General features: G+C 44.7%; 1 protein-coding gene across 1 annotated transcript in view; it reads left to right on the top strand.

Moving 5' to 3' along the window:
• CPS1 (carbamoyl-phosphate synthase 1) overlaps positions 1–13,674 on the top strand; it is a 92,849-nt gene that overhangs the window by 35,112 nt on the left and 44,063 nt on the right. The window contains exons 17-21 of the mRNA XM_053946993.1: positions 95–239; positions 611–821; positions 1,884–2,082; positions 4,145–4,321; positions 8,594–8,712. Coding sequence (XP_053802968.1) covers positions 95–239; positions 611–821; positions 1,884–2,082; positions 4,145–4,321; positions 8,594–8,712 — 851 coding nt within the window. The remainder of the gene's footprint in view (positions 1–94; positions 240–610; positions 822–1,883; positions 2,083–4,144; positions 4,322–8,593; positions 8,713–13,674) is intronic.

Here is a 13,674-nt window from a genome sequence, read left to right as displayed (position 1 = left end):
AATAAGGGGTTTGGTGCAGGTTTTTGGGGGAGTGTTGTGGGGTTTTTGGTTTTTTTTTTTTTTTTGGTGTTTATTTTCCCTAACCTATTCCCAGGCATTTGCAATGACTAACCAAATCCTGGTGGAAAAGTCAGTTGTTGGCTGGAAGGAGATAGAGTATGAAGTTGTGAGAGATGCTGCTGATAACTGTATTGCTGTCTGCAACATGGAAAACATTGATGCTATGGGAGTCCACACAGGTAGGCTTGGGCAAAGGCTGGCTCAGTGACTTTTTTTATGCAGCGCTGTTCTTCTTGATGTTATTGACAGACCTTTGTGATTGATAAAGTGGGCTAGAAAAATACTGTTCAGGTCCTGAATACAGCCAGATAGGGTGTGAAACAGACTAAACCTACACCTGTGATTGTGTTTTCCATAAGATTCCCGAGCCTGTCTCCAGCTCTGGGCTTCTGACTATCTGTGCTTTTCACCAGCTGTGCATGCACAAGTTGTAATCTCTGGTAATGTCATTACTAGTAGTGGGTTAGCAAAGACAGTGACTTGTGTGGCCACAATTTACAGCTGCTGAGCTGCTTCTCTTTTTCCTTCTCTGCTACCTTGTGACGAACAGGAGATTCTGTTGTGGTGGCTCCAAGCCAGACACTCAATAATGAGGAGTTTCAGATGCTGAGGGATCGTGCCATCAAAGTTGTCCGACATTTGGGCATTGTGGGAGAGTGTAATATCCAGTTTGCCCTGCATCCAACTTCCCTGGAGTACTACATCATTGAAGTTAATGCCAGGCTCTCGAGAAGTTCAGCTTTGGCCTCCAAGGCAACAGGGTAAGATTATTTTAAAAAAACAAAATGTTACAGAAGAAATGAATAAACAAAAAATTGAGAGCGGAACAGAAAGAGAGAAGAAGGGATTTGGATCAATATATTATTTAAATAAGTAGATGACAGCTACAAGGAGAAAGAGTTGTAGCATCTGCCTTCCATGTAGTTAAAACATTGAGTTGTAGCCCACATTTTCATCAAGGAAGACTGAAGTTGGCTGTAGAGAGAATTCTGGAGCAGTCAGGTCAGTAAGGTACAGATTTCTGCATGGGAAGCTTCTAAGAACAGCTCTTGTCAGCATCTGTTAGGTTTGACCCTTGGAGGGTTGGTCCTGCTGGGAGATGGAGGGTGGGGTTAGTGAGCCCTCCAGGTCATTCCAGCCTGCTGATGCTGTTACTACAAATGGAAAAGCTCCCAGGAGGCACGTGTGTGGGAGCCTAATCCTTGCAAAGCACATCCACTGTATCCATATGTTGGCTGCAAATCATCTCTGGGACCCAGAGGGCAGAGTTATTAATGAGCTGTCTGTCAGATTGATGCAAATGGCATTGCTAGCTGCCTTTGTTTTGTTGGCTAATCATAAACTAATCAAGATAAGGATGGTCAAAGCAGGCTGTTTAAAAATTGGCTTCTTAATTGGACTTTGTGGATGCTGTTGAGAGGCACAAATTAATCTCTAATTTGCAGTTCTCAACAACTCTTATGGTTATTTAAGACCCATAGCAGGCTGGAGATAAGCCATGTTGTTGGACAGTGGGTGTTTGATTGTTTTCTTTTTCAATGACAGACTTGCAGCGAAACATATCCATTAGAGTGGGCTCACAGTGGACGTGACAGCTACTGGAAGGGGTGGCATGGTGGATAAAAAAAAGCAAGTCCCAGATCTAGGGAGGTAGCTCTGCAATGTGTTGAGGTAGGAGGCTGGGTGGGTCCTGCTGTGCTTGAGCACAGGAGCCTTCCCTTGTGTTGAGGAGGGATGATCACCTCACATCTGGATCCACTTCTGGGATTTGCAAACACAAAGCTCTTTCCACTCTACTGTTCTCTACTTCTCCTCTCTGACAGGTATCCATTAGCATTCATTGCTGCCAAGATTGCCTTGGGGATTCCCTTGCCAGAAATCAAGAATGTGGTGACAGGCAAAACCTCTGCTTGCTTTGAGCCCAGCCTGGATTACATTGTGACCAAGATACCCCGCTGGGATCTGGACCGTTTTCAGCACACTTCCAACCGGATTGGGAGCTCCATGAAGAGTGTGGGAGAGGCAAGTGCAAGACTCTCACCTTCCATTCCACCCCTTGGGAAAGCCATTTCTCCTACTTGGAAACCAGAGTGTCTATCTTCAAGGACCTAATGAATTGGAGGATATATATTAAGCTAAAATGATTTTTTATCCAGTACTATAATTAATGGAAATTAGTTAGGACTCTGTGTAATGTTTGCTATCACTGTATGGTTTGACTCCTAAAGGAAGAGATCACTATGGATCACCTGGGGTTGACTTCATTCCTAGCACTCATTCCAGGGCTCTCAGAGTTATTTTTTAGTTTGAGGTTCTGTAGAGGTGGTTAATTACAGTACAATTACAGAAGTAGTAGTGTGTTAAGATGTTCAGTGGTGCCCATGAGCTTTCAGTTCTTCCCAAGTTATTTGTCCTCTGTGTTAAAACCATATGCCAGATCTCAGCCTTGAAATCCAAACACCAATTGTCATCTTTCTCTCAAGTTTTGACTTCTTTTAGAGATAAAGTCTCTTACATCAGATTTTAAGATGTCTGGACAGTAACAGTATTTTCAGACTATGTTTTAAGAAGGGGGAAATGAGACAAAATAATTAAATTACCTACTTAATTAATTAATTACCTATCAGCTACCAAAGCAAAATAATTATTTGTGTATTTTTTCAGTTGTCTTTTCAAATAGTTATTTTATTAAGTTATTTTGATATGCAAGATGCTCCTAATATCATTGTTGCTGTTGAACAAGAAGCCTTCATCAGAATTGGAAAGATTAATTAGAATTTGATCTTCCATTGGCAGTTTTGGCTTTTAATGGTAATGAGGTGGGTTTTTGTTTTCAGTGAGATGATGCTTCGTGATATTAACCCTCTCTGCTTAGGGGTTTTGGGACTGTTCTGTAGAACTGGAGTTCCTAAATGCATTTGCACCATCAGCTGTGGAACTTCCTGGCCATACATATGTACAGAAGGAGATGTTGAGTCTTTCTAGTCTGTCCATATGTCACAGAAGCACCTGAACCTGTGTCCTTTTCCAGGCAGGACAGAGATAAAGGGAGAGTCAGTGCTCTAACAGGGCAGGTGAGCTGAAGCAGGGATGGAGAAGCCCAAAGGATGCAGCTTTTGCAGCTGGTGGGGGAACTGAGCAAGAAGGTTAATCTGCAGGACCTGTGGGAAGGAAATGGAGTCTTTGAAGCAAAGAGTTTCTTGCCACTGTGTCTCTATTAGCATGGAACAGTCATCTCCCCAGGCCTGAACTTGAAGCCAGATCGCAGCACCTACTGCATTTTTATTAATTGAACAGTCTGGCCTGGCTTTTTCTGAGCTCTGTTGTGCTGGGCAGTGGGCCTGGAGCTGTGAGAAAAGAGAAAGCGATGTTATTTTTCCTTTTGACATTTTTCAGCGTTGTGTTTGAGAAGATTTTTATGCTGTTAAGGTTTCACTGCACTGGGAAATAAAAATGTAAAAGTTTGAGAAAGAGCTTTGTTACCTCACAGATTTCTAGACAGAAAGGCTTGTTTTCTTATTAGATATGGTGTCAAGACTGAAGGAAGGAAACCCCAGTGCTGGTATGCCAAGGAGGAGTAATCATTTAAGAGAACCCTCACAGGGGAGAGTTAGATGTAATTTAAAGGAAGCAGGAGCAGGTTTCCCCTGAACCTTAAAATTCACACTGTGAATTTCTATCTCTAACAGGCTGTTAAACAGAACTATTCTTTTATATTACTATACCCATGCTGCTGCATAATGTTTCCCTCTACCAGAGTGCCTCCCTTAAAGCAGTTTACAGAGGAGAGCAGCATCCTCCTGTGTGTTACAGACAGGGAGATGGAAACCAAAAGTACAGCCCACCAAAAGCAAAAAGCCAACCAGTCGCTTGTCTGGAACTCCCCATTTGATACCATGAGCAGAGTCAGATCTAGAACTGGGGCTACCAAGGCTCACTCAGCAGGACTATCTTAGGGAGGAGTCCAAAGGCTCCTATCTCTGTGTGTGCTTGTCCTTGTGGCTGGAATTGTTCCCACCCCGTTAGTCAGGGCACAGCCAGGCTTGGCTCACTGTGGCTCATGTGGATGTGCTCTCCCTTACAGGTCATGGCTATTGGACGCACGTTTGAGGAGAGCTTCCAAAAGGCCCTGAGGATGTGCCACCCCTCAGTGGATGGCTTTGTTTCACAGCTGCCTATGAATAAAGCCTGGCCAGCCATTGTGGATCTCCAGAAGGAGCTCTCTGAGCCATCCAGCACTCGGATATATGCAATAGCCAAGGTAACAAAAGATAGAAAGACCTTGACCTACATCCCTTGAATTGGTGCTACAGGATTGGGTCAGCTGAGGTGACAAAGGCTGAGTATTCTTCATTCCCTTGCTTCTCTCTGTCAAGCTCACTGGGAGTGCTTTGAGTAGGATTCTTGCTTATGCTTTCTGCATCTTCCATGTTCAGGCAATGTGTTTGCCTTTTGATGGTACAATCTTAGCCTGTGCTCACTGCATTCAGCATCAGGTGCATTCTGGTGTGCTTTAGTTCATAGCTGGGTACTGGTGGACACCTGGATTACTTTCCTCTCCTATGAGATAAAATTTGTCTGCTAAACATTGGCTAGTGTTCAGCCCTGATTTATACTAGTGTGTCAGTCAAAATGGGTCAGGTTTGCAGATTACAAAGGTATAAATGAAGATCCTTTTGAGAGCTGAAAAAAAGGATGATAAAGAATGGCAAGCTGCACTGTCTACTTGCAATGGTTGTATTGGTATGGGCTTAAAACTAAAAGAACTACACAACTCTATGTTAAATTTCACAGACAAGAAATCCCCCGTTCTTCAAAATCAACTTACCTTCCTTAGCAGTCTTTTGACCCCTCTCCTGTCACACTGGTCAAATTACTTCAGCCTTGAAGGTGCCTGTGTAACAGGGAGTGTTATTGGAAGGGGACTTGGGTGAGAGTTTATTTCTTCCTTCATCTTCTCAGTGTTTGCCTGTGTATATCATGTGGTAAATGTGGAGTTAGTTACTTTCAGAAGGTAAGTGCAATTTCACACTTTGGTTGCTCCTACTTACCTGGATGGCTTGATTTCTTTTTTTTTTTTTTTTTTTTTAAGATTGCAAACCTTCCTGGCAGGGAATGCCCAATTACTCTTTTTTTGTGCCCCTGACTTTGTGTGGTGGAGTCTTTAAGCCCTTTGTGCTCATGTGTAAGTACATCTCATTACACCTCCACATGAGTGAGGAGCTGAGCCTGTGCTGTGTTAGTCAAAAGGTTTCACGTAGCTGTTCCTCTTATAAATGGCCTGAAGAAAAATCACCAAGTGTTTTATAAATATGTGTCTTGTCCAGCTGTTCCCTCTTGCTTTTCAAGCTGGGAAGTTCATGCCTTCATCCTCCAGCAGCTGTGTTTTGTCTTTATTACAGCCTTTTTCTTGTGACTGAGAGAAAAATCTTACTTCCTAAATCTCTGAGTGGTTCAGAGAGATTTTATGAAAGATTAAAGTTAGACCCATGTTAACACAGGATATCTGCAAAGATGAAGGTGAGTTTAGGTCCCACTGAACACTGGTATTTTCACTGGGATCTGTTGAAAAAGCAAGAAAAAACTTAGTCCCTCCTTATAAAGATTTGCCTCTGCCCAACACAGTGCATGGATCTATCCCCATATATAAGTGAGGCAAGCAGTACAAGTAAGAGGTGCTTCTGGCACCTGGGGCTGTCTGCATGGAAATCCCTTCCCAGCTTGTTGACCTTTAAAAGCCCACGTTAAGTTCCCATTAGCCATCAGCTCCATTTGAAACAGGATGGACCTTTGTTATATTTTATGTTTTCTCCTCTCCTCCCCACTAGTCAGCCCTCCGAGACTTTTTACTTTTTTTACTTTCTTCTTTGCCCGTTGGATGATGACAACAGCAACTGTTCAGGTGCAAGGAAAGGGAGCTCAGCTGCCATTCAGAGCTATTGCTGTTGTAATGGGGCTCCCTGTTGTCATGTAAAAGAAGGCACAGGAGAGAGGCTGACATAGATGAGACTTGTTCCTTGGCCAGAGTGGGAGTGCTGCAAGGATGGAACAGCCTGATGAGCAGGGATGCTCAGCTTGTGTCAGGCGTTTTCTGCTCCTCTTAAGGTTGTGTGCAAGTGGCCTCAGAAGGCTCAGGCTGTGGAGTTGGTGCACGCTCTGTTTCACAGCAGGGCCCTGGTCTCCTAGCTGTCCACACTGCAGATTGTGCAGTTTGCACTTGTGCTGCTGCCCATAGGCAGCTAAATGCTTTCTTTGGTGAGAAGCAAGAATGGAACTGAAGCAACAAGGGTGCTGTCCCTAGAAAAAGCATAGGCAGCTGAGCTGCCCTTCATTGCTTGGCCTGGAGGCCAGGCTTGCCCCATGGCTCTTGGTGTGAAGGCAGTCCTGTAAACCCCAGTGCCTGCTGGATGGGATGCTCTTGAAGTTGAGCAGGGCTCTAAAGTCACACTGTCCTGCTGTGTCTCTCTTCCCCTGCTTCCATGGTGTGTTTTGGCTGTACTTCATGTAGGTTTGAAGAGAGGAAAGCCATTGGAGTTCAGGGCCTCCCTGAACAAATTCTACACCGTTGCCTGGAAACCTGATTTGCCCCTGGAGTGTGGTGATAGGGAGCCAGAAATGTCTGCAAACTCATTTTTCTCTCCCAGTCTCCAGATTTATGCAACAGGAATGAAGATGGTTGATTTTCTCTGTCCCTCCTCTGATGAATGAGTGGAAGGGATAAATTTTTTTTTTCAGTTTTCTTTGGAGATCCTTGAGACTTTTTAAATAAAGTTCCTAACCAGCTTAAGAGCATGTGGTCATGCTGCCTGTGTGGCTCAGGGACCATTGACTGAGAGCTGGAGATCCTGAAGATGTGCGAGTCTGCATGTGTTTTGTAACAGATGGACAGGAAAAAAGACCTGCTCACATCCCACTAATGTGGCAATGTGACCTCACCCTCCAAGCACTACAGAATCAGGATGGGAAGGACTTCTTAGCAGTTGCCTCAGACCAGTAGCGTACCCAGAAATGTCTGAGAAGCCCAGCTTCGTCACTGCCAGTGCTCAGGGACTGCTGAGGACCCCAGGCTTGTCACTGTAGGCATTGGGAAGAGCAGTGGCTGTTGGATACCAGGAATGAGCTGAAGAGGGCATTCTTAAAGGAGCAAAATGTGTTAGAGGTTTTCACCACTGCTTGTGAGCACACAGGGAATTGCAGAGAGCAGTTGTTACCTCTCAGAACAAGAGGATAATTGCAAGAGGGAGATAGAGGCAAGCTGACTGGGAATTCTTTAGGAAAGGCAGAAGGTGGTGACAGTGTTTTGCAGAGAGCTACCACCCATCCCTTGTCCATGTGGGTGGTCCCTCCCTGAAGTGACCCATTTCTCTGAGCTGGCAGAAGGTCTCCCCATTGCTGAAGCCCATGGTGATGATACCAACATTGTGCCCAAGTTTTGTAGCTCAGGGGGAATAACGCTGGGGTGCGGTGGACCAAGCTCATTCCTGGATTAATTCTGGAATTTTCTTCAATGGCATTGCTCTGGCTTTGTTCCAGGGATGCTGCCCTGCAAGAAAACAATTACACATGGTAAGAAATTAATGAGCCTGATTACTTTAGCTCAGCAAAGATACCGTGCTGGCATTACCATTGTGGTTGATTATAGTTGCTTTGTCAGGAGAGTTGTAACTGTACACCACTGGTGAGACTCAAGAAATTGCATTGATAGAAAATACATCATATTGAGGGCTCTCTGAGGTGCTGGGGTTTTTTAATATTATGATGTTTTCTAACCCATTGTCTTATGAATAATACATCTGTGGGGTTCCTTTATACCACATAGCCGTAAATAATTGATTTAAAAAAAAAAAACATCGATAACCCCAGCAAGAAAGAAGGGAAATTTGAAAGGTCTTGACATTATCTTGAGGTAGAGTGAGAGAAGCTAGAGCTGTGCTGTAGCTGCAAGCATCACCCAGGACCTGACTGCCTTGCTCCAGAGGTAATGCAAGGCCACATGCTTTGATTCAGTCCTGTAGGGTAATCAAGGTTTATGCTCCAAAGCAAAACATTCCATCACATCTGAGAATCTGGAGCTTCCTGTTTTACTTTTGAAGCTAGGAGGTTGGCAGTGGGCCTGAGATCTAGGCAACTTGAGTGGTAAGAGATGTAGATGGACTGGTCACTGCAGCCTGAATGTGGCTCCCTGTAGTTAGCTGAGCATGTTCTCAGTGGCCACCCAGCCTAGTTGCCATCAGCTTGTCTGGCTGCTGGCTCTGTGAAAAGCAAATTACCTCTTTCACTGAAACAGAAGCCAGCTTTTGGAACCAGAGCACAGGGAGAAGTGGCTGGGGCCTCCCTGTGCTCCTCATGGGGCACAGTTTCTGTTGTCGCAGGAGACAGGGTCAGGAGGTAGATGAACATTCGATTAGTACGGCTTGGTCTACGTAACTTTTTTTCTTTATGATATATACTTGCTGCTAGCTGTTTGCAGACTAGATCTGTATTTGTGCAATGTGTTTAAGGGGCTTGTTTGGTGCTGTCCTGTTTTTGGCAGGCCTTGGATGATGAAGTCCCTGTGGATGTCATTCACCAGCTCACAGCCATGGACAAGTGGTTCCTGTATAGGATGCGCAGCATCACAAACATGGAGAAGATCCTAAAGGAAGTGAACAGGTAAAAAAGCCTTGTTCTAGGACACAACAATTCTTCAGGGAATCCTGCTCCGAAACCTATGGTAAGCACAGATGCAGTCAATGCTGAGAAGTTTATTCAAGTCCTTGGAATAAACAGTGCTGTCTTAAAACCCAGTTCACTGTCTCAGTCAGCAGAAATTTTTGAGCACACTCCTTTTGGTAAAATAGCTCCTTGGATTATGGAAGTTATGGTTTATTTTGGAAAATCCTAAGTATCTCTGAGGCTAAGACTGGGAATGTGGGTGGCCTGTGATGAGTAACTCACGTACGTAGGACAGAGTTACCTTTCAAACTCAGTACTGGACTTGTCCTGACTTACTGCACTTGAGGGTCACGTACACTGCATTTTATTTCCAGCCTGGACTATTGATTTTTAAGCTTTTCTGCTTTGCTGTGCTCATGCAGCATGTGTGAGTATTGCTTTTGTACCACGCTTTCAAACATCTATGCTTCCAGACCTATTTAGATATAAATCTTCTTCCTTCAAGAAAAATGACCATATAAAAGCCAACAGGAAAGATAGCACTAAATTAAAGGAGTGAGCTATATTTCAGTTCAGACTCTTGCTGACTTGAGCTTTCCCTTCATGTTTTACGAGGCTGGGAGAGCCTCCTTGCTGAGTTATTGGCCGAGTGATGCTGGCTTTTGTGCCTGTGGTAGCCGTTGTGCTCACACGTGTCACCACACGATGGCACTGGGAGCGCAGCGGAGGCAGCGAGCTCTGAGCCGCCCCTGGCTTCACCTGCGTCATCTCTGCTTTTTGACCAGCTGTGCGCTTTTAATTGAGCAGCTCTTGCTCTCCCTTGCACCCGGAACAACCGGGATCTGGAGCCAAACAAAAATGAATGTGGAGAGAGATGTGGAAGAAAAGGAGTAACTTGATTATTTGCAGAAATCTGTTGTTTGGCTGCAAAAGTTTTTTGTCCTCTAACATCTAGGTCACATGGCATTTGTATCTGGTCTCTTAAACATGTATGTGCAGCTCCTGAGGAAAAAAAGCCAACATATGCAGAATCAGTTTGAGCTTGTCTCTGTTGGAGTGGCATGCTCCGGAATAAGGTCCCAGAGGCTGGCTGCATCCTCAGCTGGTTTAAATCCAGCATCATCCACAGAAGCTAATCTTCCTGAACCCTCCCGAGGTTCCTTTCCCCTGCTCTGCAATGGGTGGCAGGTGATTATACGACCAGTGAGCAGTAAGTGGTACCACCCTACACACTTTTTATCCTTGTGGTGCCCAGGCAGCAGGCTGTACAAGCAGCCTGCTACAGAGAGCCCTTGCACAGTATCCAGCCTTGCATTTTTATCAGACACAAGCAATGTTGTGTCCCTTGGAAGTGGATTCTTGCAATTCAAATCAGATTGTAGGTGGGATCATAGAATCACAGAATGGTTTAGGTTGAAAGGGTCCTTAAAGATCATCTAGTTCTAGCCCCCTGCCGTGGGCAGGGACACCTTCCACTACACCAGGCTGCTCCAAGCCCTGTGCAGCCTGGTCTTGGATGCTTCCAGGGATCCAGGGGCAGCAACAGCTTCTCTGGGCAACCTGTGCCAGGGCCTCCCCACCCTCACAGGGAAGAACTTTTTTGTAAGAGCTAATCTAAATCTTCTGTCAGTGTGAACCTGTTCCCCCTCATCCTGTTGATGCCTTTTTGCTGGTCCTAAAATCATGAGCCAGACACAGGTGATAAAAGGGGTCACCTTTGTAAGGATCCTTAGGTGCACAATTCACCAGATGGAAAACACCAAAGATGCACACAGAGCATAATGTGTATACATTTTTATAGGTTTTGCACATTAGCATATCTCACAAGAATCCCCAGTTAGAGACATCAATAGTCAGGTTATTCTCCCCTGGTTCAACTGTCTTTGAATTCCCCTCTTTTAGATAGGAACTAAACTTTGTTTATGAAAATGTATCTCAGAGATAGTTTCAACCATGGCTTTGCAGAGAATCTAACCTTGAATCCAGCTTGGAGCTGCTGGGGAATTTTCTTTCTGTCTAATAGAGTAGGTAAAGCGATAGCTACAAATACTATGATAGGCTACAGAGCTACAAATAAATGTGTGAAGAATATAGAAAAATATATAAAACTAAAACAGGCAAAAATCAATTTGGCATCACTGTCACTCCGTGCTCTTTAAAACAATCTCTCTCCATCTTTCTTGTTGGCTCCCTTCAGGTATTGGAAGGCCACAGTTAGGTCACCCTGAAGCCTTCTCTTTTCCAGGCTGAACATATAAATTATGTTTACCAGTGCAGATTTTCACTCCGCTGTAATTGCTCACACTTTTGCAAGAAACCTGTCTTACCTCCCAGCCAGCACTGGAGGGTGGGGATGGACTATCCAGCTGCATTACATTGAAGGCACAGAGGCAAAGAGCCAGGGAAAAACACTTGGGACTTGAACTAAGAGGCTGGTCCAGTGAGCCACATCAGGAAACAGCCAAGGGAAAGCTAATTGAGTGATGCAGATGAGACTTGGCACACGTGTGCTCTTCCTGCAGCCAGCTGTTTCCAGTCCCCAGCATGCCTGGCATGAGTTCTACCTGTGCTACAGGATAATTTCCAATTGAAAAGAATGAGGGGTGATGCCATCACTGCTTTAAATCTTTCTCTTAGAGTACAGTTACCAGAACCAGAAGTAGTTGCCCTGTTCCTGAGCATTGCTGCTGGTTACAGGCTGTTTGGATGGATCCACCCCTTCCTTTCTGTCTCTGTGTTGGTTTGGAGGTTCTTTGCAGTGAGGTTTTGGATGCAGTTGGAGTAACAAAAGTCTTGATTTGGCCCCTGCAGAGCTGTTGTAGAGACTGGTAACAAGGAGATGGTCTCTGCCAAGCGGAAATTAAGAGCTTGAACAAGTGGGTGTGACAGACAGATGGGGAAGGGGGATCAGAGGCAGGTGGAGGCCTTTGAGAGCAGTTCAGGAAGCAGCTCTCACACACCACATGCTGCCTTGCATCCTTGCCACGTGCAGGGATTCAGAGGTGAGCAGAGAATCTCACCGATCCATGCAATGGATCTGCTTACACGTGTGAAAGGCTCTGTGGGATAATGCAGTGCTGAGGGAAAACCTTCTGACCTATAAATGTTTGTGCATTCTCTGGGGTGTAGAGGCAAAGACAGCCATTTGTAGGGACTGGGAAGAGCACCCTCTGCCCCATTTACCTTTGTCCTGTTGAACTTCTTCTAAAGAACATTGGATCTGGTGCTGGCTGGGACTGTATAGCTTTGTCATGCTGCAGCAGTGGTTCCATTTCTGCCTCTGGGTCCTCTAGGATGGAGAAATAGTTGTTTCAGATGCGTGATGGGGCTGCAGGAAAGCAAATGGCCTGAGTTCAATTGGGAAAAGAAAGCCATTTTGAGCATACTTATGAGAATAACAAGTAATATCACAGACATGTCAAACATGTGCCTCTGCTGTTTCTCCTGTGACCTTACATATTTTTTATTTTGGAAACTTACATTTGAGGGGGTTTTTGTTGTTCTCTGACCAATTACCTTTATATCTGGAGTGTAATTTTAACTTCAACCTTTCCCACCATGCACATAAACAAATAAAACCACTTGTACACACTCACATGGAAAGAGCAAGCACTATCCCGTGCTGTCCATCCGTTATAGGTGATGGTGTATGAAGCAGTGGCAGTAGGATGTGCTGTTATCTGAGAATTATTTCCCTAGCTTTGGCCTTGCCAGTCCTGTGAGTGAAAATGGGAAGAAGGGCCTGGAGAGACCCCACTGGCTTTTCATCACACTGACAGCTCATGAAGGAGGTGGAAGTTTGGACAGACCATGCTCAGCTGTCTGAGGCAGCAAGGAGTGAGATGTCACTTCTAGGCCAGGGTTATGGACCCAGTCCTAAGCAAGTCAGATTTGAAGCAGGGTCCAGTGATACCCAGCCTCCCCAGGAGGACAGCTGAAACCCAGGCTTAGAAATAACATCTAAGGCATACTTGACTATGCCACTTTTGGAATTTACATCTATTCTTTGTTTCTAGTGAAGATTTATTTGCATGTAGTCATGATTATTATTTGTTCCTGATTTTGGGATCCCTGAAAACAGTGGCTGTATGTAAGGAGAATGTACAACAGACATGATTAAATAGAGGTAAAGAGGTAGGCAGCTATGGTGAAATCATCACTTAGGCCCAAGTGACACCGGGACAAAAGCCTTGTTGCAAATCAATAGGACTTGTGTTCCAAAGTCACTTGGGAATCTCTGTAGCAATGGAACCTGCAATTGATTGTATTTGCTATTACTTGAGAGCTCATAGGGATGAGGGGAAAGTAGAGGTAGTGGGGTCAGGTTCACTGCTGGAGAAAATCCAAGTTAAACCCAGGAAAGCCATCTTGCAGCTGACAGAATGTGAATATATTGCCCAAATTGGAACATTTCCATATTGATTAAAAACTGTAAAGTAGAATTCAATTGAGGAAAGAGGAGCATAAAAAAACACCATTGTGAAGAGCAAAGCACAGAGATGGTGAGCTTGCCCAAAGTCCCAAAGACAGTCTGGCAGTGCAGTGGCTTGAACTCTCACCTGAAATCTCAACTCTTCAAATTAACCTTAATGGAAACAGCAAATCATCTTTTTCACAGATACTGAACTAGCCAGCCTGCTAACAGGGGGAAATGATGGCACTAATCCTATTTTGATAATTTTATGATTTGGAGTTTTGCTTTGAAGGAAAATATGTCCTTGCTCTGGGGGTGCTGTGAGAAAACACCTCCTGGCCTGGCTTGACAGGAGTAAGTGCAGTCCTGACTATCACTAACCCAAAAAGACATGGGTTAATAAAGGGGAAAGACAAAACCTACTTGAGCCCAGCATTTGTAGCTGGGTGCTCTGCTCAGTTAGCCATGGGAGAGGTTTATTGCAAAGGCCTTTTGGGAGCCCATGTCCCTGGGTACCTGCAAGGTGTGCTTTGAAAGCTACTTGT

The sequence above is a fragment of the Vidua chalybeata genome, chromosome 7 (assembly GCF_026979565.1).
Source record: "Vidua chalybeata isolate OUT-0048 chromosome 7, bVidCha1 merged haplotype, whole genome shotgun sequence".
Lineage (NCBI taxonomy): Eukaryota > Metazoa > Chordata > Aves > Passeriformes > Viduidae > Vidua > Vidua chalybeata.
This window is presented reverse-complemented; position numbering and strand designations above follow the sequence as displayed.